At 39.8% G+C, this 27420-nt stretch overlaps 10 protein-coding genes across 10 annotated transcripts; 7 read left to right on the top strand and 3 right to left on the bottom strand.

Moving 5' to 3' along the window:
• Positions 1-126: 126 nt before the first annotated feature.
• Positions 127-5431, bottom strand: BmR1_04g07030 (Sec7 domain; the record flags this gene model as incomplete). Its single annotated transcript, XM_012794555.1, has 3 exons — positions 127-312; positions 333-431; positions 452-5431. The coding sequence occupies 3 exons, from the start codon at positions 5429-5431 to the stop codon at positions 127-129; spliced, it is 5265 nt and encodes a 1754-aa protein (XP_012650009.1).
• BmR1_04g07025 (geranylgeranyl transferase type-2 subunit alpha) lies at positions 6052-7963 on the top strand (the record flags this gene model as incomplete). The annotated part of the gene is made up of 4 exons (XM_012794554.1): positions 6052-6723; positions 6748-7468; positions 7489-7669; positions 7690-7963. 4 exons carry the CDS (start codon positions 6052-6054, stop codon positions 7961-7963), a joined length of 1848 nt encoding a protein of 615 aa, XP_012650008.1.
• On the top strand, positions 8918-10225 carry BmR1_04g07020 (hypothetical protein; the record flags this gene model as incomplete). Its single annotated transcript, XM_012794553.1, has 1 exon — positions 8918-10225. The coding sequence occupies one exon, from the start codon at positions 8918-8920 to the stop codon at positions 10223-10225; it is 1308 nt and encodes a 435-aa protein (XP_012650007.1).
• Positions 11114-13105, top strand: BmR1_04g07015 (phenylalanyl-tRNA synthetase beta chain; the record flags this gene model as incomplete). The annotated part of the gene is made up of 8 exons (XM_021482570.1): positions 11114-11171; positions 11192-11424; positions 11445-11560; positions 11662-11980; positions 12002-12078; positions 12100-12338; positions 12360-12694; positions 12716-13105. 8 exons carry the CDS (start codon positions 11114-11116, stop codon positions 13103-13105), a joined length of 1767 nt encoding a protein of 588 aa, XP_021337782.1.
• Positions 13106-14015: 910 nt separating this feature from the next.
• On the top strand, positions 14016-16722 carry BmR1_04g07010 (conserved Plasmodium protein, unknown function; the record flags this gene model as incomplete). The annotated part of the gene is made up of 3 exons (XM_012794551.1): positions 14016-15016; positions 15655-16540; positions 16636-16722. The coding sequence occupies 3 exons, from the start codon at positions 14016-14018 to the stop codon at positions 16720-16722; spliced, it is 1974 nt and encodes a 657-aa protein (XP_012650005.1).
• Positions 16723-17264: 542 nt separating this feature from the next.
• BmR1_04g07005 (Xaa-Pro aminopeptidase) lies at positions 17265-19666 on the top strand (the record flags this gene model as incomplete). Its single annotated transcript, XM_012794550.1, has 5 exons — positions 17265-17479; positions 17656-18736; positions 18767-18946; positions 19305-19463; positions 19484-19666. The coding sequence occupies 5 exons, from the start codon at positions 17265-17267 to the stop codon at positions 19664-19666; spliced, it is 1818 nt and encodes a 605-aa protein (XP_012650004.1).
• Positions 19667-19696: 30 nt separating this feature from the next.
• Positions 19697-20254, top strand: BmR1_04g07000 (mitochondrial large subunit ribosomal protein, putative; the record flags this gene model as incomplete). Its single annotated transcript, XM_021482569.1, has 3 exons — positions 19697-19984; positions 20109-20224; positions 20248-20254. 3 exons carry the CDS (start codon positions 19697-19699, stop codon positions 20252-20254), a joined length of 411 nt encoding a protein of 136 aa, XP_021337781.1.
• Positions 20530-20778, bottom strand: BmR1_04g06995 (small subunit ribosomal protein S21e; the record flags this gene model as incomplete). Its single annotated transcript, XM_012794548.1, has 1 exon — positions 20530-20778. One exon carries the CDS (start codon positions 20776-20778, stop codon positions 20530-20532), a length of 249 nt encoding a protein of 82 aa, XP_012650002.1.
• A 185-nt stretch (positions 20779-20963) lies between these two features.
• Positions 20964-22778, bottom strand: BmR1_04g06990 (Nucleoporin autopeptidase; the record flags this gene model as incomplete). Its single annotated transcript, XM_012794547.1, has 1 exon — positions 20964-22778. One exon carries the CDS (start codon positions 22776-22778, stop codon positions 20964-20966), a length of 1815 nt encoding a protein of 604 aa, XP_012650001.1.
• BmR1_04g06985 (translation initiation factor eIF-3 subunit 8) lies at positions 24003-27412 on the top strand (the record flags this gene model as incomplete). The annotated part of the gene is made up of 2 exons (XM_012794546.1): positions 24003-26275; positions 26959-27412. The coding sequence occupies 2 exons, from the start codon at positions 24003-24005 to the stop codon at positions 27410-27412; spliced, it is 2727 nt and encodes a 908-aa protein (XP_012650000.1).
• Positions 27413-27420: the final 8 nt, after the last annotated feature.

Here is a 27420-nt window from a genome sequence, read left to right as displayed (position 1 = left end):
CAATTCGTTGCCCAAACTAGGCAATTAATTGCGGCCTATACACATTGGCCCACAGCCCACGCTAGAGCGGGCGTAAATTATAGAGTAATAGTGGTAAAATTACACAAAGTCTACAGCATAGACGAGTCAAGCATATATGGTTTGGATGATGCCAACAAAGATATCCTGGAGGCCCTGGGCATCTGAAATGGAGTTGGCGACCGTGGCCAACACGGCGCGGTCGCTAGTCTCCGCGCCCGCCACTTTATCGGCCACGCCGGCAGCCTCTGCGCAGGCGTCCAGCAGATGGTACCCGTGGACATGCTTGGCGCACTGAGTGATGTTGGACCTACCGTTTCAGGGGCATACTTGATCTCATCGGTATAGAGGATGACGAAAATGAGATTTTTGATGGCCTCTATAAATGTCTCGGCGCCCTTTCCGTTAAGGATCTGGATAAGAGAGGAATTACCCGTGCTGACGGTTCGGCCAGGCTCTTCAGGACCATGCGCACTGCCAGCAGGAGGTACCCAATGCAGTTTTCCCCACATTTTGTGAGTTCCTCCATCGAGTGGCCAACACTCATGGGGGGGTTATCACGGGCTGCTAGCAAGAGTGAGAGAGATGCCATGAAAGTTTGACAGAGGGTGGAAAATGAGCTTGCCATTCGGGCAGCGATACCTTCATCAGAAAGGAATTTCGCGGCCGATTCTGTGGATAGAGAGGCGGCAAGATGCTCATGAAAGAGTGGCAACGAGGCACACTCGCCACCAACATCGAGTGTATATGTATATCTGTAGGTCCACCTATATGTAACCAGGGGGATAACGACGCCATCCAACAGACTAAAAAAATCATTAAGCGATAGATCATGGCCTGGGTGGCAAAGGCGATGCTGCAGATTAACCATAGCTCCAGCCCTCACGGCCTTTGGAGCAAACGCGGAGATGAGGGCTAGGGATCGCATCACAATGCCCCTCTCACCGCCAAACGCCCCCCCCTCCGCCAGGCCAACCAAAAGCTTCACCGCCTCGACCTGATCCCCATACTCCTCCTCAAGCGGGGGACACTTTTGATAAAATACAGCTATTACAATGATCGTCTGCACAACATCAGCCAAATGATCCCGGTGCTCCCCGCGAGAAAACCCACTATTTGCGATTAAGCGATTAAAAATACGCCAAACAGAATGCTCTTCGGTCACGCAAGAACGCCGGTCGTGATGGTGAACAATCGTCAAATCACCCATTCCACATATGCGCTGAATCAACAACAAAGCCGGCAAAAACCCCCCCGAATTTGAGGAGACGCCGCCTGCGGCGGCTGCGATTGCAGCGTGTAGCGGAGCCTTCATCCAGTGCAGGGACAGGTACTTGCAGGGCAGCCTACTTATAAGAAATAGCATTTCTCCGCATAAACGCCTGAGCCCAGAGCCCACGCCGCCAATAGACCTAGAGACGAAGCCCAGTACGATGGCAACCGCACAGGCCTTGATGCTGTCAAGGTCGTCGCCCGCAAGCCAATTTAGCGCCGTGCAATCCAGTGACGCGGCAGAACCCACATCGCCGATTGCAGACGGCTTTTCCTCTTCAGTGCCACTATTTGCAACAGAAACGTTTGTGACATCCAGTAACTCCGAGTCAAATATGCTGTACACCACACGGGCAAACAGGGCCAATGCCCTGTCCAGTTTTACAGCCACCAGTTCCTTTGCCGCAGGAGGTGCCGTCTCAGCCTCCCCGGCCTCTGCGATAGCTTCCACCAATAGGCCCAGCGTGGCCAAAGCAACTAAGGGAGATGCCCTAATCCTGAAACGGGACAGCTCCTTCTCGTTAGGCGCCAGTATGACGCCCCTTTTGCACCTATCAGAATCATCCTCCTCCCTCTCCAACCTGCGACCGCCCTTTCCATTGCCCATCGTGTCCATGCCACTCCCCAATGCGCCCTGGGCACTCCTGGGCCACTGGTTAAAGAGCCACCTCTCGATCTCCCCTAGGCCAGAGTCAAACTGCGGCAGCTTGCAGTCGTGGGAACATAGGACCGCCGGTACCAAAAGGTGCACTTTGTAGTGGTTAATAAGAGCTAGACGGAATTTAAAATAGTCGAGCAATTGCGGGAGAGAAGCGTCGGGAAGCGTAGACAGGTTGAGCATGGCTGCGATGGGAGGGCGCTGGGAACAGTCCACGGTCCTGGAGGCCTTGCTTGCAGAGGGAAGACCCGAACCATACTGGTAGAACATGTCAAGCAGTTGCCTAAGACAGAGCTCGTCCTCTGTAGACCTGATCAACTCAACTTCTGCTGCAGCCAACAAAGGGTCAAACAATGGGTTCGAGATCAGATCATTCCTGTTTTGCGGAGAAAACAAAAAGTGCATACTGGCCTTCCCCAGCGCCTCCCTGCCGAATCGTGGCGCAGAATAAACATCTGCCGCCGGAGCCACAGGTTCTGCGGCTGTGTGCTTGTTGGAGAAGATGTACCCTGCAATATCGCTGATCCACTTAAAACCCTGGCGCCTGAGATCTGCACGATGGAACTTCACTTTTGGCGGCACAAGGGCGCCCCCGGGGGAACTGCAAGGGCTCGGCATTCCAAACGTTGAATTTTGGAGCAGATTTAAAGAAAGAAGCGAAAGTTGAGCAGAGTACGCGACTTCCCAAGATTTGGCATCGAACAATTTGCCAAATGCGGCCACAAAATGCATTGAAAAGGCGACAATAATTTGACACCTATGAGATAGCTGATCAGTGAAGGTTAGAGAAGGCAGGGTGAATATTTCGTTGACCAGGTCAACCGCATCAAATTTAGCTGCTATTACAGACAGTTTCCACAACGTGGTCAATGTCTCCTGGAGGAATTCTGCAGATTCAGAAAGGTATACTGCGGAATCCAAAAACTCCAGTACGCCTGCGCTAACCAGAATTCCAAGGCAAGGCGCCGATGAACCTATGGCGCCTGAATCTAATACCTCCTCGGCCCGATCCTCTCGCCCAGATTCGGCCTCAATGCCGATCAAAATTTCACCATCATCAACCTTGCTCCAGAACTGACGGTACTGAAGGAGTGGGAGCTGAAGCATATCGACTTTTCTGGCGGAGTAATTAGTATTGAAAGAGTCCATAGTGGGCTGTATCGACCCGGCATGATCTCTGTACAGCTGAATTTGCGAGCGGGATATGCTTTTATAAATGTCGCACAAGAACGCATCCGGAAGATCGTCCCCTGCATTGATGCCCTTATTGTTGCGTATAAATTCTTCTAGCTTCATCTTGTTCCGGATATGGGAGTTGTGCAGGTCAGTGTTGAGCATTATGATTGAATAACAGAGCACGAATACGGCATCTGCGTTGGCAAACCACGCGCCTAATCCCGACTCGAAGGACTTTCTCCAGACGTAGGGGCCGAGAACATCTGCACACGTGGACATTGTTCTATCAGGTGCCAGCTCCACTCGGTTAGAGTCTATGCACTGGGCGGAGGGCGGGGGGCTGTAGTAGGCCCGCAGGGCAGAGAGGAAGGACTCGTCCCTGAAGGTTTCGTAGTAGACTTCCTCATGCACTACCCATCGGTAGTGCATGAGACAGCCTTCGCTACGTGGAGTTGCGTTTTCAGCGTCGCAGAGTGCCGCTTCCGGGGCCGACCATTCAAGCTGATGCGCGAAATATGTTTCTGCGAACGTGTCAATAATACGTTCGATTTGTTGTGACTCGCCTGGCAGGCGAAATGTGGCCAGAAATTTTCTAAGGGCCGTGATGATGGGCATTGCAGTGAAGTTGAATTGGGCTACGAATTCCCTTCTCACTTTGTCCATGAATACTGGTTCCACATGGCTCCCAAGGAATTCGCCAGCCTTTTTTAGGTCCAAAAAGGGGCACATTAGGAAATGCGCGACTTTTGTTTCATCTCCATCGAAATGACTGAGCCACTCTCCATCACTGTTGAATTTTTCCACTAGTTGTTCCAATGTGACATTATCCGCCGTTTCAGTTTCAGTCATTTCTGTCCCCATTTCCACGCCCGCCAGACACCCCCCACTAGATCGAGGAAACGAAATAGCAGCTAATAACGCAGATAGGGCCGACAACGTATGAGAGAAGACGTCCGAGGAGATCCCCTCAGCCATGGACCCCGCATCGTCGGATCTAGCGCTTCGTTCCCGCGCCCTAGCGCGCGCCTGGGAGAAGACGTTTTTTCGTTTACTCAGACCAAGTGCCCTAGCGTCTCCCCTAAAGTTAGGTATGCAGTTAGATAACAGCAATTTTACTAGGGCCTGGTAGGTGTTGTGTCTGTGCGGGCAGGCGTCCATATAGTGGTGTATATCACGTACAGATATGGCAAGGAATATTCGGCGCAATAGGTATGCATTGTAATCTTTGTTTGCGTTAAGTGCGTTAGAAAAGAGTTGTGATATGAGGAATTCTAACTGTTTGGAGATTTCCATCCCGAAGATTTTATGTAGATTAAACATACATCTGATGGCGGCCTCTAGCACTCCTTCATTTTCCCAAAGAAAGGAAACGAAAAGGGCGAAGGAGAGGTGATTTATCAGGACAAATTTTAGTGATTGTTTGCATATTTTTGCGCTGTTTCCCAGGGTGTGAATGCGTAGCTCGAGGAATTCATTGACAGAGTTGAGGGCCGCTACGACTAGCGCTGAGAGGCGGTCTAGGAACGAGTTGGAGAATGCAGTTGGCATGATACCCCTGCTTAGCGCGGCTAAAGACGTGACGTTTGTTGCATATAATTTAACAACAGCGTGATAGTCGAATTTATATATCTGTAGTGCTTCCAAGGTTTTGATGCTGGTTATATGAAGTCGCTCATTATTTGGTTCGTTCCTAATGCGGGCCAGCCAGTCCAGGCTGATTATTGCGCTAAGTAGGAGTGGCAATTGGAAGTTTTGCAGGTGATGCCTTGTGATTAGGTGTGTGAATGTATTAAGTGCATGAAGTCTTATTGTGGCGTGTTTATTTTGTAGCGATAGGTGAAACATTTTAAGGTATGCCTGGCAGATCGTATTGGGATTGACATTATTTGAGCAATCTCCTGCCAGGATTTGTGTTAGGGAGTGCATGTATTCGCTGGCTATGCCTTCTAGTTTATGCTCAAAGGCGATTACGTCAACGGCCAGCAGGGCGGAAAATGACTTGTCTATGATTGTACATGACGCTGGTTGTTTCAGTATATTTGTAAGCGCCGTTAGCGTTGTTGGCCATAGACCGGCTGCCAACCATTCGGCCGATTGTAGCATATCAATGAGCGCATCAACCTGCCGGTAGTTGAACATTGAGGATTCATGGTGAAATTGTTGGATGTATTGGACGACATTATTGAGTTGTAGTAGGACTTTGGTTCCATTTCCTGATGGTTCGAGTTTGTTGAACCTCTTGCATTCGCGTATCCCTGCAATGACTTTGTATAGTTCGTTAAGCAACACGTCAAGCTGTTTCTCCATATCTAATTTGGTGAAAGCAGTTTAAGGAACAGCCCTTTGTTTAATAATATGGCGCTGCGATGCGGCGAATAGGGGCTATAATGTTACGTGCTACAGTATAATCCCCACTTGTCAATTCGTGTTTCTGCCTCCCCGTTTCATGGTTAGGGCTGACCTCCCGCACTTCTTTGAGCTGTGTGCATTCCCAAGTGTACTGTCTGTCGTTTTATATCGATGTGTCTCTGCCTTCAATTTTATCCTAGTTTTGGTGCGCCCCTGCTGGTATTACTCAGCAAACACGCAGTTATACCACTGGGAAATTATGCCACTGGGAATTATGCTGATAGAACGCTCACTATATCTAACTACAAAATTATCCAATTTATACTACGGCTCCTGATTGCCGTGCTATACTAGTTTATACGGTGCTTAGAGCCTCTTGCCCAGACCCCTGCTACGACTTGGCACGCAGGCCTCTGAAAAATTATAAGAGTCAATCATATGTGCAAAATATATGCAAAGTTGGCTGTCTATTCCGCGAATCCTGCCGGTTGTTGTGGTTGCGCCTATCTATCCTTTCGCGTCCAGCCCCAGTGTGAGACCGATTATACGGCAGCTTCCTCTGTAAGCTTCGCTAAATCATGCACGGGTACAGGGAAAATGATTTCTACAGCTCAGAGGCTGAAAAGGCTGAGTTCCAAAAAAAACTTTCCCAGGGCTATGTGATTCTAGACAAGTTCATCCTCCATCTAAATAATATGTCTAAGCAGCCGCTGTCTTGCGACGTTGCCAATGACGCCAAAATTCAAAAAATGCTAGATCTTTCAGCGGCGCTTATAGGCTTCATCGGCGAATTTGCCCCTGCATGGTCCTTCCGCCGTTGGTACCTGACTCAGCTCTTGCGCCAAAATGCGCCCGTACAAGTACTAGAACAATCCATAAACCGAGAAATAAATTTGCTAACCGACACCATGCTTAAGTATGCAAAATTTTACGCGACCTGGCAGCATCGTCTACTCCTAATATCTCAGATTGCTTGTAAACTGTCTGCATCCTTCTATGAGAGTGTATTGGCCAAAGAATTTGTTTTTATTGATAAAATACTGGCTATGGACGGCCGCAACTTTCATTGCTGGAGGCATATAAACTATCTAAAGCAAATGACACCAAACCTAACTTTCCAAAACAAACTAACGTACCCAGAGTATCTAACGTATCTAATCAAGGAGGATTTTTCAAATTTTTCAGCCTGGCATGAGCGGGCACTCCTTGATGCGTTTGATACCAGTGAAGAAATTGATATGTTACACGAGGTGACTGATATGCAACTAACATAGGCCATATATACGGACCCAGAGGACTCTTCCATTTGGGAATACTACAAGCACATCCTAACCAAATATACCCCGCTAAGGCTTTTAAAAACTTGGAGAACTGGCGGTTCTGGGGGCAAATCCTCTGTTTACCTTATGTTCTCAGACTACGTAACTAGGCTGAAAATTGCCGAATGTGACGACTCTGCTGGCGAATATACGTACGAATGCGTGGAAGGCGATGCGTTAAAAACCCCATCTGCCTACTCTCGCGTTTGGAAGATTAATGGGGAGTTTAAAATTTTAACTCAAGTGACAATATATGCTGAAACGTACGGTAAATGCACAGATGTCTTCTACAAACGGCTCGTTTCTACGGATGCAATCACTAGTGACAACAAAGTTACTCACAAATTCGTTATAAATGTGAATGGTGTGAATGAAAAAAATGTTGTTGATTTTGACAAAAAAATTGACCAAACCATAGTGATTTCTGAGTTAAATTTTATTGACCAATTATTAAAAATCGAGCCCAATTCAATGTATCTACACTTGGCCAAAATATTCATCCTCAAGCACTCTAGGGAAAATTGTATGAACCAGATTACAGATTGCTACTACAAGCTTATGCAGCTGGATACTGCTAGAGTTAATTACTATAAACACGAAAATTCCCTATCACAGATAACAGCCCGTTTGACGGAAGTTTCTGAGCACATTGACATTTCTGGTAATTATTTATCAGGTAAACCACACGTTACGCAGGGATCCCTTACGCCCTCTCGGTAAAATTATTCGGCTGCCAATCCCTAAACTTATCTAATTGTGGGCTGACTTGTTCTACAGTGGATGGATGGCACATACCACTGATTAGAACGTTACAAATACTTGACATTTCTAGTAACAATTTGAACAGCCTAGACACTTTGACAACGAGCGTAGTATTGTAGGCAGCAATTCACTCAGGCTGGACGTTAGGGGCAATCCTTTAAATGCTTTAAAAAGCAGCCCTATATTCATTACTGAAAAGTTAGCATTTGAGTTTAGAAATCCTAATTTGAAAATAATAGTGGCCGACGCGAGCAATGACGGGTGGGATTGGGCTGCGTATGCGGGGGCGGAGTGGTTGTGTACCATTGCCAACGAGGCCCTATGCACCATGACCAATTTGTCGCCGCTGCTGGCCAACTATTTGACACGGTTAAGTGGCACTCAGAATTTACTAATTAGACAAACATAGCGCCTAAATCTTTGTAAAAATGCAATGTATTAGAAGGTTCCGGTTCAGTTACAGCAAATAACTTCCGTCCCGGCGGCATTTTTGCAGACTAGAAACTAAAAATTAGTAAAGCTGGGTAAATAACACACAAAATTAGATTGTACAGTTAACCAACAATGACTGTGTCGGGCTTGCATTCGTAGAAATTATAGAAATTAGAAAAAAAAGCAATTTGAGAAATTTGTAGCACTGAGTAGAACGTTTCATATTAGAATTTCCTTTGATTTTTAACTAAATGGAGACTAGGTGAAATAGGGGGGGGGAGGGGGTAGACAGTAATGACAACAGTGGCAGGGTAATTGTGTGCTTGAAAAATAATATTTAAATAACATGTACCATGTAGACGTGGAGAAAATAAGTCCCATCAATACAATTGATAAAAATAGAGAATATTAGGTATGAAATGCTAATTATTAGAATGTTGGTGATGACGTTGGAATCATTGCCAGACAACTGGGGGCATCATAACGAAACATTGTCAAACCGTATATTAGTTTATGATAACAATACCGCGACTCCAACTTATCGCAATTTCGCCTAAATCTAATCTCCACCCACTGTACAACCAAATAATCCGAGTTAACCTTCAAAATTATTGCATACACAACCACAATATCAATCTTTGGCACATTTGTTCAAAATTCATATTTTACACGCCCAAACTTACATCATTTACGATTTCAGTTTGATATATATTTTAATGCCTATATTGTGGAAATATCCGATACTAGAAGGATAAATGGAATCGTTTTTCTGACTACACACATCATACACTCAATTTGTGTTTGGCACATTTGATCCCCAGTTTTGAAGTTTGTACATGCTAAATATTTGAAATTTAAGGCAACTTTTTAAATAAAGAACTTCTTCTCAATATAATTAACTCCTAACTTTAACCACCACAATACTAAACCAATGTATTCTGACGATCAAAGTCCAATGTCTTGGCTCTCTGGCCTACTAACTGGTGGAAGACAAACTGGTGATAGTTTTGATGGCAACTGCTCCAGAAATAGCATCGAAACAGTCTATCATCCAGAGAGCAATTTTTTGGGTAGGGACAAAGATAAACCGGACAGGTTGGACATGATGGGGGAAGAAATTTGTCCAGACAAGTTGTTTGATACTAAAAGTAAAAGGCTTGACACCTTTCTGGAAGAGGACTCGAATTTATTCACTCCACACAGAGAAAGTGTCTACTCTGATTACAATTATTATCCCTATCACCATCAACATCTACCATCCCTAAATAAGCTAAACCCGTTTAGCTTGTGCCAACCTGTACTAGAAAGCCAATTTCGTTTTGTATCATCATTGTTATATCCCAGTAAATTGGAGAAAAGGACCGCCCCTACCCCATCCCTCAGCTCCATGTCACCAACCTCCACAAATACGGGCGGCGTATACGATCCCCTTATGATGCCTTTTCTACCACAAATCCACCAGCATTATTACACCAATAGTAATTCTCCCATGGATTACACCGCCACTAATTCTAATACCACAAGCGTGGGGAGTAATAATACAGATTGTGGCTTTGGCGGACTTGATCGCAAACTACAGATTTCATTGCAACCCCATGTGAAAAGGAAAGTAGGACACTCAAATTTGAGACCTGCAAATGCTATATTATTGGATGAGCACTTTGACAATATACTTTTTTCTGATCGGCACAAGATGCACAAGATGCACAGTTTACACAATATTGAAATACCGGATACTCCAGTAAATTCAGTGGTTAGATATCATAAAGAAGAATCTAATAATTTGCAAAATTCAGAAGGTTACAATTCCCCACTTTTTAACACGCCCAGTACCAGCACTGGGAATAGCATGGATTTTTTAACTTACAGGGTCACTAGAAGCGGAAAAAGGAAGGGCTACACCGAATTTGCTTCAGAAATGAACGATATAAGAACTGTTTCTACTGCTTCTGGCGATGGAAGTGTATCGAATAGCATGTGTGATTCAATGAGTGTCTCTGAGGCTTCAGAAGATGCGTATATCAAATCAGGACGGGGAAGACGGACGAGAAGACTGTATGATGACAAGGGTACAAAGATAAGTGGCGTGTGGTACGATGCCAGCAGGCACTTGTGGCGCGTTGTTTATCTGAAAGGGGATAAACGGAAGACAAAAGGATTTAGTATTTTGAAGCTTGGATTTGAGCAGGCCAGAAGGCAGGCGATTGCGTTCAGGCAACAAATGGCGCCACAAAAATAGCACAAATTTACACTTATTATTTCATATTGGAGATAAAAAGTGGTAAATCGCCACTTACTATTCAGATGGTTGGTTCATAACTGAAGTGGCAAGGATACTTATGTTAATCGCCAATAGCCTTTACAGAATAATATTTGGTGTACGGACTAATATTATACTTTGGTTAATATCCAGAGATAATTTATACATTGAAACATTCACTAATTTCAGGTATATATACCTACAACTTACTTCCTTATTAGAGCAAAATGCCACGTTTTTTTACATGTTTGAGCGGCTTAGTGACTTATTTGTACCGTTTCTTACGCGAAGTGACTTTATCCTTGAACATTTATTGTATTAACTAGTGCTCGTGTCAATTACCGTATATTAGGTGATATTTTTGCAATTTAAAATCAGAAAATGTAATTTATTTGACTTACAAGACGATATGTATTAATGCTTTAAAGGAATCCCACTATTAATCAATTTTGGTAGAAATTTCGCAGTCTATAGTTTTCGAAATAATTTATTATTTATAAATATAACGACAATTTAACTGCATCTATTTATACCTTTCCAAAAATTTAGCAGAAAATATATTCCTGTACACCCACCCAGCAATAAACACAACTTTTTACATTTAACGAACGGATTCTAAATCTTTCACATAAAAAATAAATATAGCGATGAATTTATCCACTTTAAGCGCATAAAAATAACATTCAACATCAACCAATGAGACAATCATTACACTCTAGACACAAGTAAACATCAATTATGTCATAATACAGTGTTAAACATACAAATAATATTTTAAAATTGTGATAGTATCTAATATTAGTGATCTAGATAGTAAATCTAGTCAATTATACTAATATCCCAAAGTATTAGTATAGTGTTATCACTATGCCCACCATTAGCGTAACTCAGCAACACCTGTTTACATGTTTAAAAAGAAATTACAGTAAGCAGCTTGTGAATTAGGCAATGAAGAATTGGATAAACTACTGTTTGACTTTGGCTTGGAATTGGACGGAATTGAATCCAATGAAGAGGGGGAACTAGTGTACAAAATAGACGTGCCATCCAATAGACACGACTTTCAATCAGCAGAGGGTCTAGCTCAAGCATTGCTGGTCTTTCAGCAAAAACTAAATACACCAAAGTTTCAATCCATATCTGATAGAGATGATTATTACATAACAGTGGAGCCTCAGGTTAATAGCCCTTTACATAGAATCTGAACGTAAGACCATATATTTTTGGAGCTATACTCAAAGGAATTAAGTTTACACCTGAGTCATTTGCTAGTTTTATTAATTTTCAAGAAAAATTACACCATAATATTTGCAGGTATAATTACACGTAAAAGTAGTAAATTTCCGACAAAATTTCCTACCTTTTCTCACAATCACCCACAAATTTGTCAAAATTTAATATAAAATTTCAAACAGAAACCGTTCTATCGTAGCGATTGGAACACATGATTTGGACACTATTAAACCACCATTTACTTACACTGGAAAACTACCTAACGATATTGAATTTATCCCACTTACTGAAACCAACAAATCATTTCGCGCCGACAAGTTACTGGAACACTATACATCACACAAGCAACTCAAAGCATATGTACCCTTGTTAAAGAATTCAAAATATTACCCAATAGTTAAGGATTCAAATGACGTCATTTGTTCCCTCCCTCCCATAATCAACTCTTATCACAGTAGAATAACACTAGGCACCCAAAATATATTCATCGACGTTACTTGCGTAAACGATAATGTCATACAGGTGGATAAGCAAAAGGGTAAAATCGTCTTACAACAATTGGTGGCGGCGTTTTCCATTTACACCAACCCTAAGTACCAGTAAGCAAGTCAGTTACATAGAATACACACTGTACAAACAAAGATATCTGATGGAAAAGGTGGGTATATTGTGCCAAAACAGTGCAATTTCGCCGATACCTACATGACAGTGTCCATTGATTATTTAAAAATGGTATCAGGGATAAACAACTTGAAAGCTAGTGACTGTTGTAAACTGCTTAATAGAATGATGTTATCAGCAACCACCACTAGTGATAGTGATAATATCATACTAATCAATATCCCCATTAACAGATCTGGTAATGAAGATTCTGATGTAGATATACATAGCTGCTGTGATGTAGCTGAAGACTTGTGTATAGCGTATGGCTATAACAATATATGTAAAAAAAAATATCCTTCCGGTAAATCCAGCCCCCAATCCATATCTAAAAATGAACTACGTAAATTGATGTCACTATGTCAATATAAGGAAGTGATGATGCCCATTCTCACAGCACAAAAATTTGAATTTGGCATATCAAATACCAGTCCAGTTACCCTTTTGAATAGCAACGTGCAGGGTATTGATATTGCACGCACGACTCTAATACCCGGGTTGTTAAAGGCACTAAACAGTGCCAAGAGGTTTCCCTTGCCTTTACGAATTTTCGAGGTAAAAATACCTATTACCCAGATCGGCGATATTTGCCTCAAAAACGATGCCTCTGATGTAGGGGTCGTGAATGCCACAAGACTTGCCGCTGCTGTGACTGATAGCCAAACTGCAGGCTTTGAGGAAATTCACGGGGTATTAGAATGTGCAATGAATGCAATGGGTTTTGCGAGTAGATATCAGTTGGACGAGTTCAAAATGCACAACAAATTGGTGCCACTTAGCCTTACAAAAGTATTTGATTTGAAAGAAACATCTATCCCATGCTTTTTGGATAAGAGATGCGTAAAAGTTGTAAAATTTGAGGACGGCGGTGAGGTTGAGATAGGAGTTATGGGAGTTGTACATCCGAACGTTTTGAAGGAGTTTGATTTGACAACACCGGTTTCCTTACTTGAAATTGTGCTATAATAAACTATGTCTAAAAAAATTAACAACTCTTCATGGTAACTGCTTTAATTAACAGTTTGCCTGCATTATTGGACTTTTAATGTAATAAACAATCGTTTAACAAATCCAAAAATCTTATATCTGGTTATAATTGTTTAATTCCTCTCTCAACCTATAGAAAACAAAGTTATTAATTAGCTGTTAATTATTTACATCAAAACTTGGAAACGTTACTAGTGTTAATGGAATAATTCAAATTTAGAAATTATGATCTGTTGGTCTGTGTAAAATTTAAACAATAATTTTTACAACACTTTCTAGTGATTAGGCATCAATTTAGACACAAATCATCACATTATCCTCATTACTACTGTATTAAGCGCTTCACACTTGATATCCAATGAAATAAATTAACATCTAGCATCTTCATACAGTGACACAAACTATCGAGTTTATTTATTAAATTAATACATAATTTCTCGAAATTAATTATAAAATCATTCTAATACTAAATCGGGGCACATTCCTGCAAAATAAATTTCATATCAATGCCTTTAAATAACAATTTTCCCTAAAATAACCCAACGCCGTTATTTTTAGATAGTAAAATACGGCATTTTAGGGAATGAATTGTCAACCCGGTATACTAATTTACCAATTATTAGACTAAATTAGACTGGTTCATTAATTTAATTGAAGTTATTACAAGATCACAACAGTTACCTAATTTCAATTTTACACTCAACGATAGAAATTCACGTACACAATCGTTAGAGACTATTGCAGAATTCCTTTAAAAGTATTGATTGATATTTAAACACACCCATATAGCATTTAGACAACCGACATCCAGCCTTACACATTAGCGACCCATAACCAGTTGGACTGACTGTTCAGTCAGTATATGTAATATATAATTGGGGGAATGAAAATGGTGGACGACTACCTTATTAAGTTCAAAATAGTGAATGAGAGTACTTTAGACTTCTACCGTTACGCGGCTAACATGCATCACTGCAACTGGGTTTCCTGGCTACCTGAAAAATTGCCAGCTAAAGCTGAAAATTTGTTCATTTGCGAATACATTCGCGGACATCCCTTCTTTTCATTTGATCTGCAATACAATGTCGTCATCAATGAACTGGAATATGCAATCCAGTTCAAGTTTGGGCCGAACAATAATAATAACAATTCTAGTGGCAGCGGAAGGGCCAATAAATGGACTACTGGGACCTTAATAACCAATTCCAGGGCAAAACTGCCTGTGGAACTGGTGACAATAGATCGCACAACCCACAATCAATTGCTGACATTCGTTATAAGACCCACTGGTGAGGGTAAAAGCTTTGTCAAAAGGTTGAAAATGGAAATGCTTAAATCCATAGAAAACAGACTAAGAGATTCATCTCAACAGCACCTACTGCAATCCGATGATGACCTTAGCAACGAATGCAATTCAGACCCTTTTAAGAGTTTGTACTGGAACGTCAAAAATATAGGTTGGAAATCAAGACTAAGAAAGTCACATCGCTCAATCATGATCAGAATTGTAAATCTCACCAGAAGATGTATGTGTTTGGCCCTGCCTATTCAGACTGAGGAAACTGTTAATGATATTACAATGTTAGAGGAGGGCTTTTGGGTTGAGTTCCCTAGCGAGCAAATACCTCCATTGTGCGGAACAGAATTTGGCTGCAAAAGTGGCGGGTTTTTCAATGGAACGAGGGGACGGTGCATTTACAAAATGGCTGGTGAACCGGGTCATTTTATTTTCTGGTGGGAACAGGCTCCAATGGGCAGTTCTAGGGCTGGAGGCGCTCATAGTAACCATCTATATTCTGTAGTAACACATGTGGAATCTTTAAATGAGTCAACGGCAATTTTCCACATAACACACTCTAATTGCCCCCCAATAATCGCAACACAGGCTAGGTATGTATAAACAGATAAAAAATAAAAAATCGATAAAATCTTCATTTTTTACTAAAATAAACCATCTTATTCATTCTTTCCATGCAATTTTCACTACATGAAATAGAGAACACTACAATTTTATATCATATAAAAAATGTAATTTCACAATTTTCTACATATTATATTATTTGATTTTAAATAAATTTGTTAAAATTTATGAAATTTAACTATATATTCAAGTTACCTATATTTACAGTGCCGAATATTGAAAATTCGAATTTTATCCCAAATAACATTCACTAATCAAAATTCTATCAAATCATTTTATTATATTATTTACTATTAATCGACATTTCAAAATTGTATATTCGCAAGTTATGTGATATTTGATTAAATTTCAATTAATTTGAATTTCTCTGAAAATCATTTTAAAACCCCATTTAACAAATTTAACTATTTCCTGATAATTAGTTTAATTTATACCATTCTGTCCGCATTTTTGTTAAATTTCAAATTATAAGAAATCTACCATTACATTACATTACATACTATGAAACCTGCATATTATTGAATAAACAAATATAACGTTTACAATTTGCTATAATGTTTAATTTAAAAATTATAATTTGATAAGAAATATTTTTACGCTAACTCAGAGCTTTACCGGGAACAGATATAAAGACTCCCTACAATCTCTCGCCAGAAACTCTCTCAAAAGGTGTGTTATTGACACCAATATTCCTACAATACATAAAGAACTCGTTTGTTTCGTCCATATTCAGCTCCTTTCCCCAGGAAACTAAAAAGGATGATCAGAATAGTGAAATCAATCTCTTCTCCCCCCGTACCTTCTTTTCCCGTATCCGTACGGGTATACGCTCCACTTCGGATACTAAAATACCAACTGACTCGTACCTATATCTTGAATGGATGATAGGGAATGAGAAATTTGCTAAGTTATTTCATCCAGATGAGCGAATTCGCATCCACTCTTCAATAGTGGGTGGGCTGGATGATACTCAGTTGATTATGAGCTCCCAGCTGGTGCTCAAACGGCTGGAAACCTTGGAATCCAAGTACAAGTATATCCAACAATCTTTGGCTTTAGATGGTGAAACCATTGTCAACAACTACCCCTTGACCTTAGAGGCAAATGAAGATAAGTCTGTCAACATCCGTTCCACTATCACTGAAGAAGAGCTGCTTGAAACAGTTTTGCTGTGTTTTAATTCGTTGTGCCACGGGTTACAACCGATCATTGCTAAAGAGATGCGGGCAAAATTTGGAGACCACTGGATTGAGGTTAGTAAATTGCCGCCGCGACATATATGGATAAGGGATAATGAGAAGCGAATTGACCTTGAAGGCATTCTGTATATTATTACTGTTTATTGGATGGAAGTATTTGAATCAATATTCGATGACATAGAGTCCATCCAGGTATTTCAAACGGCATCCATTTACTGGGCAAATCAGGAACTTCATCACTTTCACTCGCAATTTGTATGGGAGCTGGTGACTAAGTCTCTAAACTTGCTTAAGGTAAAACATCATTTTAAATTTATTTTATATTTTATTTAAATTATACAGCAATAATCCTGTATAATTTAAATCAACGTTTATATTGTTTCACGTAGAAACTAAAGGCTACAGGATCCGCTAAACATGTCTACTTTATCCAACAACGACTGCTAGATGATAGTGGAGTAAGTTGGATTAGTTAAACAAAAAGTGATACTTCGATCTGTTTGTGTATTATATAGTCCATCGTCTCATCTAATCGCAAATGTATATAATATGGCGATAGTGATACTAATAGATATATAAATTGGAGTGGAATCTAGCTCAAACCGTACCGCGTGTGACAATGGTTGTTATTTTCACGGATTGACTATCTAAGTATGAAACCTAAACGGTTATTGAGAGAGAATTCGTATGACACAACTCGCAAATTATATGCAATTTGTTAATTTGTTCATATAAGCAAGCATATTTTAGATTTTTGGTGTAAATGAATTTTAAAAAATGTAATTAAATATCCATGAACATGGCAAATTTCAGGAACCACAATGCTTTATGTAAATAATGGCACCTGACCTGGGGTATTTTTATGATTAACCGATTCAGAACGTCTCGACTAATATCATCAAATAACCTGCACAATCGTTATTCCACATACAGACTTCTGTCATTTGATGTATTAAGTTATATATACATTTTAAACCCCTTTCCAACGCACTCTCTGGCTCATAGTAACTATTCGAATATGTCAAACAACACAGTTGAAAGTAATTTGAGCTTACTGAGAGGGTTCATGAAGAATAACAATTTGGATGCTTACATTATACACCATAATGATCCACATTTCACCGAAATCCCTCACAAGTCGTACGAATATTTGGCCTTTATTAGCGGATTTACTGGTTCAGCGGGTACGGGATTGGTCACCATGGATCAGGCCCTAATTTGGGTAGATGGCAGGTTAGTACACATAATCATAATTAATGGCTAATTTGTTAATGTTAGATAAAAAATCCCCTCTATCATAAATATTTAATCGTTACGTTTTCAAAAATCACACTAGTATTCCCTCCAAAATTATGTATTTATAATGATTTATCAAAAATTATGACACAAACTAATATGTGTTAACTTAGATACTTCCTCCAAGCTGAGCAACAACTTGATACCAGTTTGTGGAAAATAATGAAGTATGGGATTAAAGATGTGCCAACTCCACTTGAATGGATAAATAAATCAAACTTGAAACGCATATCATTTGATTCAAACGTGATACCACAGTATCAGTATGCAGAGGCACTTACTGAGCTTGTAGGCAAGGACATGGTTCCGTTGTCAGTCAATCCCTTAGATAGCATTTGGACAGATAGACCCAATATGCCAGACTCTAAAGCATTTGTCCTTGAAGATAAATATACCGGAAAATCATATACTGACAAGCTTAGTGCTGTGAAAGAGAAAATGAAGGATAAAAATGTTGGATGCCTCATAGTGACCAATTTAGATGAAGTGGCTTATTTGTTTAACTTAAGAGGAGGCGATACTGATGATTCGCCCCTACTCTATGCATATGCCACTGTCACTAACAATGAAACCACACTATTTATTGATAATTCTAAACTCACAAACGAAGTATTACAGTATTTAACAACAAATGACATAAAAATAAAGGACTACAACGATATTTTCAATTATCTAGAAAAGTTGCCACCTGATACTGTATTTTGGGCTTCAAGTAGCGCCAATTACAACGTTATAATGAAAACAGGCAAACAATTTATCACTAAGCAAAAAGTGATAACTGAGGAAACTCCAATATCACACTTAAAGGCAGTTAAGAATAAAGTAGAATTGGAAGGGATGAAAATGGCACATATTTATGATGGTATGGCCCTCTGCCGTTTATTTGCATATCTAAATGAGTTGAAATCAAATGGCAGCATCTTTGATATGAATGAATTTGACATATCAAAGCTTTCATCCGAGTATAGGATGGATATGCCTTTAAGTAAGGGCGATTCGTTCACGCCCATATCTTCAATTGGCAAAAATTCCGCCATAATACACTACAGGCCAAACCCTAACAATTCAGCCAAAATAACCCCTAGCATGTATTTATTAGACTCAGGTGGCCAATACTTGTGTGGAACCACTGATGTAACTAGGACAATCCATTTTGGCGTCCCTAGTGATAAGGAAAAGCACGACTACACTCTAGTACTTAAGGCAAGATTCTATATTATTTAGGGGCATTTAGGCCTAAAGAATATAAAATTTCCCCTTAAAACAGTGGGAAATTCACTCGATGTACTAGCACGTATGCATTTGTGGAAGGAGCAGAAGAACTACAATCATGGTACGGGGCATGGAGTCGGTTCATTTCTAAATGTACACGAGGGTCCAGTTCATATTGGAACAACGAGGGAGGTATGTAATTCATACATTATAATAATGATTATACACTATAATTATGTGCATATTTTACACAAATTAATACATTAATCCATTTATAATTTTTACTTTACATTTATCCCTACTTGTGATATGCATTTTCTAATTGTAATTATAAAATTTTATAATTAAGCATTGTGTAGTTAATAAATTGCGTGCTATCTGTGGTGAATTTAATAAAATGATAAAAATTGTAATGCGAATTTTACCTAGCGACTCATTAAAAATTATGTATATTATATTATTGTGCGCGCCAACCACTACAAATATATAATGATTTATTAATATAATCTTAGTACTTTTGCTAAAAATCAATATGCTTTGACTAATTCAGGGGAAAACTACATCGTATGAACTCAAACCGGGAATGGTGTTGTCGAACGAGCCGGGCTACTACAAGCCCGATGAATACGGTATTAGGATTGAAAATATGATATTTGTCACGCAAATTAACAACAGTGGGAATTTTTGCACCTTTGAAGATCTCACAATGGTATGTATGCAGTGACTTAGGTCCCCTACTGCCGAGAGTTGATAGATACTACAATTATGACAAACGAGGAAATTGAATGGCTTAATAATTACCACAAACAAGTACACGACACTTTGATTGGGTTTCTAGATGAGGGGGGAGATAAGTATATATCGGCAAAAGAGTACCTTCTTGAGGCTACTAAGCCGTACCCCATCCATTAGCATCTTGCAACTTAGACATTGTATTTATAGATGTTTTCAAATGCATTAAATCTAGTCAATTCTCCCACATACATAAAATTTTATATACCCTTATTTTACACTAATCGTTATCTGTCTGGTGCGAATAAGTATCACTTATTCTGCAGCAGACGGGGGGTTGTGCAGGGGAGATTCGTAAAAAAAACTAATACAAACTCTCACAATCTACCCTTTAAGGTACAAAGGACATCCTCTGGTAATTTGGCGGTTTATCCAAAAATTAGATTGCACGGTACAGTTGTATCAACGGTAGTTAGACACGTTTTCGGGGACATAAAGGTACGGAACATTAAACCATATTTGATCCCTAATTTTCACTCGTGAAGATTAGGAGTTTATTTTTTCAATTTTAATCCACTTTTTACGGAAATATAAAAGCACCTGTCAAACTGGCTTAATATAGACGTTCAAAGAGCAACTAAGAATCATCTGTGAGTCGCCTGTGAGAGATCGCATTGGTTGCCTAGAGGTCCAAGGTCTGCATGTTACTAAAATAAAAAAATGGCTTGTTCATTGCGGGTAAGTGAAAGCGTTTTACTTAGATTTTAGCGCTAATTTGTGATGTTGGTTTTTGGCCTAGGAAAATCTACCCTAGATCCCATGACCATAATTGCCATTAGATTCCTTGGCTATAACACAAGACAATCGTGGTTGTGCGTTACAAACAGTTTCCTTATGAAGGATTTTTTGTAAATTATAATATACGAGCATAAATAACTACTAAATCATCTAACCCATGGTTCAATAAAAATTAGTGTAGAATACCAGTAGTTTATTCAATTGATAGAAAATTAATTTATTATTATATAATAAAATTTTAGCAATTATTCGGAAAATGAGAGGAGACCTTGCTGATGCAAGATTCTGTTTAGCGCCGAGTCAGATTCCCCTCTTTGCCTAATTGATTTAGCAAAGGCAACGGTGAAGTTGTTGCCGTGGTAGGCCCCTTTGGAATCGGTCATACCAATGTTAATTTGCACAGACCCATGATCCTTAGCATGGATTAGTTTGGATGTCGCCGAACATTTGCGAGGGATATAAATATCCACCAATCTTCCCTCGTCGTTTATCATATCAAATTTGTGTATAACCGAACTATTTTGTATTAACTTAGAATAACTAGAATTATAAATTAGCACCAATACCAGATACCAAATAACACTAGATAGCCCCACCATGGGACTCACTCGCCAGTATTATATCCAGCACAAATGCCTACCAAATATTCGCTATTACTAGGTTATGACTTAATAATTAGTCAACATACGAATTTACATAAGTGAGCACTATAAACTGTTGCATCACACTGAGTTCCGCTATGCTTATCCGCGATCGATTTAAACTTCCAATTGCCTGTCTCAGTACTTGCAGATATAAATTCACAATTAATCGACTTGGTATATGCTTCCATATTTTTTACAATCTCTCTATTCTTCTCCTCCGTAAAATTCCCAGTAGGTACGCATTTGTACAAGGTTATAATTGCCGTCTTATTTAATCCGTGACCAGCTGGAGGGATACAAGTAGTCATATCTTGGTATAGTGAAAAACTCTTATATGAAAAATTGACCACTTTATCAAAGTCCATCTCCCTAACGTCTGTAAACCCGGGCCAAAGCACTTCACCAAACTTTTCGTGCCTAATGGTGAGATCGCACACCGCGGCCAGTTGCTCTTCAGTCATCATTGACAGACTTTCAATGCTAGGCGTTGTATAGTAATAAGCCTTGGTCAGTTTTGGGGCACATAACTTCGAGCTCTTATTGGGCGAGGTGAGTTTTAACTGCTCAATTTCTGTGGCCTTTAAGGTGTTAAGTTGTGATAACAACTTATCAGTGAGAGTTTGAATACCACTCGTGCATTCCAATGAAAATTGCTGCACTCTCCCCTGAGAAACATCGACTTTCTGGTCAAAATCTCGACATGAATCACTATTGATTTCCAACGGCGCAAATATACTCGTCTTAAATGGATTGCGATTTGATTGCTTTGTGAACAACAGTGCACCTGATGATAGTTCGTGTGTATTCATATTTTGCAAATCTTCAATGTTAGTGCCTAATGATTTGTCCCAAAATTTTTTTAAAACGTTATTTAACGAATTCTGTGACTTGCTTTGTATCTGCTTGCCTGGAACATATTTGGATTCACCAATATGAAACATTGAGCTGAATTCCTGCCCATGGACTGTGGAATAGTCAATGTTAAATGTCGGTTTCATCTCATTTATGTTCATTAGGTGGTAGATCTTATTGGGTTTACCAATCTGTTTTAATATAGGCTCCAAATTGTAAGGGTCAAACCTATTTTCAAAGTCCGGTAAGTTGCCCAAATATGGCGATGATGTATTAGCTGAGGTGAACGTAGGCACAACCATACTAGGCTCGTTTGCAATTTGTTCGTTGACGGACAACTCTGTCTTGGTGTTGGTCCAGAATTGGGCCATTCCTGCGCCTATCGAATCAAAGTCAACTGAATCAATAAGAACCCCGAGTGCGTGATTTTTGTCTATATGTATTGCTTGTGGATTGGGTAGGTTGTTAAATATGTTGTTTGTGTATTGTGCTGAGGTGGCTACTTGCTGTTGCTGTGGTTGGTAATTGCCAAAGGAGAACGTATTTTGGGATGTCTGCCCAAACATGTTGCCACCTGCAGGCTGAATTGTACTGTTTGACCCAAATAATCCACCACCACCTGTACCTGTACCGGCTCCACTGTTATTAGACCCAAATAACCCTCCACCTCCTGTAGATTGAGCATTAGTGCTAGATCCAAACAACCCACCCCCGATGCCAGTTGTACAGGAGCCAATTAAACCACCGCCTGCTTGTGCTGATTGTGGCTGAATCGCACCGAACTGACCAAATGGTGAATTTGTTGCCGTGGTCCCAAAGCTAGTACCTCCAATCGTGTTGAATCCAGTTGCCGGTGGAGCCTGCCCAGCCAAATTACCATAGCCCATTTCGCGCTTGTAGAATTCCCACCTGTATTCATCCTGGCACATTTCGCGATTATTATATGCCACGTGCAAAATCATAGAGTCTTCAAATTTTGTAGGAGTGGGTACCTCCATACCGGTGACGCTAGAGTGACTCATCATTTTTCCTCAAGACATTCCTTGTAGCGAATACGGTTCGAGGTAGATGAATGCAGTTAAAACAGTACAATAATAAAAAAATTGCGGGATATGCGATAAAATAGTCACAGTGGTTATTTAGGTATTAGTAATTAATAGCAGTCAGTTGGTAACTGTACTGCAATTATAGTATAAACCAATATGTGGTGCCTATTATCACTTATAATACAGACAATATATCATACACTGATGAAAGGGTACAATTGTCTAACACACACGATCTGTTACTTAATTACTACTAATTGTATATTCTCTCCGAATTTCCCCTATTTCGCACCTCTACCCCTTATAGCCCATATTCATCGCTTATATAACGATTAGAATAATTAAGCCCCCTATACACATGAACTACTTATAAATCCACATGTTTAATAACTATATGTAATTTTTTGTTACAATTGACTCGATTTCTTAAATATATCTAATTTTCTGCTACCAAATTCTAACCAAAATACCTTTTCTGTGACACTTGATCGCATAATTCCGCTTTTATCTCGATTTTGACGCAAATAAATCGCCAAGTGCTTAGAATTTTTGAATATGTTATAAAATTATAAAAATATACAACCTAATACAATTAATAACCTATAATAATCACACATCATATGATATACCAGAGCCATATGACGCACTACTGCCGCGAATTTATACAAAAGGTACCACAGCCGCCTATATCATAATTAAAATTTTACTTTATTTTTGGACATTTCACCCGAATTTGCAAAATTAGGCCAAACACCGCGCTCTCTTCCTTAAATTTTAATATAACTTAATCGTGAACGCTAGGCGCTAGGCACACCATAGTAAATAATATTAGATATGCTATTTTGGCGATAATAATGATATTTACAACACATTTATAATAAAATTTAACCAAACATTCAATATCATAAACACAAAATACAGTATACACTAGGTCAGCATAAATAACTTAAAAAATCCACTAATTGACATCATCAATACTGTCAGAAGCAGATATGGTAGGCATATCCACATATATTATCACCTAATTCGAGTGTAAATAATCATAGGAGGTGACTGAAACTAGTGTTATTGTTTGTGGTGGGGTCACTAGTATACATATAGGCCGTTGTGCCTATACCAGTTGTTTACCCAATTCAAGCAGGTTAGCCAATACATATAATTTCTAAGCGCTGTACAATGCAGTCAAAGTTTTGGGCAGAAGGCAGTGAATCCTCATCTGAATCCTATTCTGACTATTCCAGTCAGGATGACACTGACCGCAGGTTACAAGCAACGGTACCTCCTCCCCGCTGGGCCACAATTGACAGCTCCAGTGATGAAGGTACTAGGAGAGTTGTGAAGTCAGTTCGTGCCAAGATACGCGACTCTATAAACGCATCCATTAAGATTCTGACTCAGCACAGCAGGATAGGAGATTATGTGGAAACACTTGAAGACTATGATAATTTGTTGAAGATTGTAGATAAGATGTGCCAAGACGAGCCATTTCCAAAAATTGCCTTGTCTGCCATTTTGGACCTACAAAATTTGGTGGAAAAGATACTAAAGGACAAGGAATCGGTTAAAAAATTTTCCCGTGCCAAATCCACTGCACTCAACACCCTAAAGTCTAGATTGAGAAAATTCAATGACTCTCACCAAGAGGAGATTGAGAAATTCAGAGAGAATCCTGAAATTACAGATTCTGAGGCCTCTAGTTCTGAATCTGATAGCGATAGTAACAGCGAAAGTGATGCCGAAGGGGAAAGGGGGGAACCTTCTGAAATATCATCCGATTGGTCATATTCGGGGAGCGAAAAGAGTGCAGATGAGGACAAGCATAAATCGGCGCTTGCTAAATGGGGAATTAAGAAGAAAGATGATGCAGCTAGCAGCAAAAAGAAGGACAAGGGTGGGAGGAGGAAAGAGGACAAAGTTGAAGCAAAGGTTCAACACAAGCAATCATTTCAATCAGGAAGTGATATAAATGCTGCCCTTGAAGGTAGTGACTTGAGTGAGTCAGCTCTTAGATCATTTCTAAAGATTATAGTCGGTAAAAGGGGCAGACGGGGTGTAGATAAAGTTGAAAACACAAATTTGCTGCAGAAATTGGCCGAGTGTGCCAAAAAAATATCATTTCCATGTTATCTGGAAGTATTGTGTCATGTAATACATAGTCAATTCGATAGCAGCGCTGATGCTTTCAGTAGCATGAATTGCAATGTATGGATGGATACCTTTAAGAACGTGGAAATAGTTATACATATTTTGAACACAGAGAAAGATGAAGAGTTGAATAAGGGCGAAATGTTTGAAGAAAATGAAACATTCGTCACGACAAGCGTCGTGGCATCTGCAAACAAGGATTCGAATCCATGGGTGACTCTTCTAACTTCTTTTGTACAGAAGCTCAATGATGAGCTATGCAAATCATTGCTATATACCGATTTACACTCTGACATGTATAAAGTTATGCTCTCTTACAGCATCAATATGTTGTACTTACTATTCTGTGCCTTATCCTACACATTGAGAAAGGGCAGTATGGTTCATTCGTCAACTCTAGCGTTGGCCATACTAGAGCATATCCACTATAAAGCTGATGGATTGGATGTTAAGCTTTGGGATATGGTCAGGCAGAAGTTCAATTCTCCCTTTGAGATTGCATTGGATGTGGAGACTAGGACTGTTCAGGCAGGAATTCCAGAGAATTTGAATGAATATTTCCCCCAAGAACCCACTTTGACTGGTGTTGTTGACAGTTTGGTATCATTCATATTCAAAGAGGGCAGTGGAGTACAAAAGACCAGAGCATGCCTCTTCTGGTCATACAACAAGGCACTTCACGGGGACTATTTTAAGGCAAAGGAATTGTCTTGTGCTATTAATGTGCAAGATATGGCACTGCAAGTAGATGTGGCTACCCAAATTTATTTCAACAGAAACCTGGCACAGCTAGGTCTCTGTGCTTTCTCTCATGGACATATAAACGATGCGCACTCATATTTGGTTGACCTTTGTTCCCAAAATAGACTTAAGGAGCTGTTGGCTCAGGGCCTATCCGCCAAGAGTGATAAAACACCAGAGCAGGAACGTACTGAAAAGCGCCGTCTATTCCCATACCATATGCACTTGAATTTGGAGGTTATTGAATGTGTAAACAACATCTGTGCCATGTTGATTGAGATACCGAATATGACCAGGCCCTTTATGGGAAACAAGGAGATAGTATCTAGGCAATTTAGGAGGATGTTGGAGATATATGAGAAACAAAATTACGTGGGTCCCGCGGAGAATAGTAAAGAGACGATTATTGTCGCTTCTAAGGCGCTGCAACGTGGAGATTGGAAAGAATGTTTCGGTTTTATAGAATCACTCAACATTTGGGGTAAGTTTCCCAATGAAGAACGTGTGAAGGCGCTGCTGCTGTTGCGTATTAAGAAAGAAGCATTGAGGACCTTCATCTTCAGGTATGCCTATTCTGAGTAAATAAATATATAGCCATTTAATTAGACAAACCAAATTTATTACATACATGATTATGCTATTGGATATATGTATATCTGAATATGAATAATATAACCTGTAAATAACGAACTATACACCCCCTCCTTTATCTATCCCTATCGCATGTTATGAGTCCTCTCCTATTTTTAATGGCCCTTGCAATATGTTACGACTTAATTTATGGAAATTTCTCCCAAACTAGGGGCGTGTGATGTCAATCTGCCATAGAAAAGATTTCAAAAATAACTGAAACTTATAGCACAATAGCTAATGTGTAAATCGCATGAAAATTTCCATTATGAGACACTGGTACAAAATATAACTTCTACACTAGAATCAGTCAATAAACTTTACAATCAGATTAACATTGTTAATATTATTTTGATAAGGTTGCTGCATGAGATCGGACAATCATCTATAATAAGATTGGGCACATTACCGGGATAGTTTATGTATGAAGGCAATTATATCTATAGGACATCGAATCTCTTATATCCCACCATATCACGTTATGCTTAATGCATATTAAACATAATAACTATATTTACCGCATTCATATGTTATGTAAATCACATATATCATATTTCAATTTGAATATCATCAAACATCCATTACATCATCATATTTACTACATCTCCTAACTCAGATACCTAAATTTGTATGATTCATTCTCAATTGAACAGCTGAGTTTGATGTTTGATCTCCCTCCCAACACAGTTCACTCCGTTGTGAGTAAGATGATGATAACTGGGGGGATTCATGCAAGTTGGGATGACACTAGTCAGTGCATTTTGGTGAACCAGCAAGAACCAAGACATTTGCAGAAGATCGCAATTAAGCTTTCTGAAAGGATTTGCTCAGTGGTCGAGCAGATTGAGTTGACTGTAAATATGAAGAATCCCAAATTTGCTATACAGGATCGCCGGGTGGCTGATCGCGGGGGAAAGGTTTTAGCCAAGAAGGATGACAGGATCAATTTTGCTAACAGCGTATTGAAAAGTGGCAGCGGAAAGAGATTTGATGGCAACAAGGCAAGACAGGCTTCCCAACAGCAGGCACCTCTTTCCCATTTTGATGAAAGTCCATCCCTTTTGAATTGAAGACTCGG

Source organism: Babesia microti, chromosome IV (assembly GCF_000691945.2).
Source record: "Babesia microti strain RI chromosome IV, complete genome".
In the NCBI taxonomy this organism is placed as follows: domain Eukaryota; phylum Apicomplexa; class Aconoidasida; order Piroplasmida; family Babesiidae; genus Babesia; species Babesia microti.
Note: the sequence above shows the minus strand (reverse complement) of the source record. Positions and strands in the feature narration are given on the sequence as shown.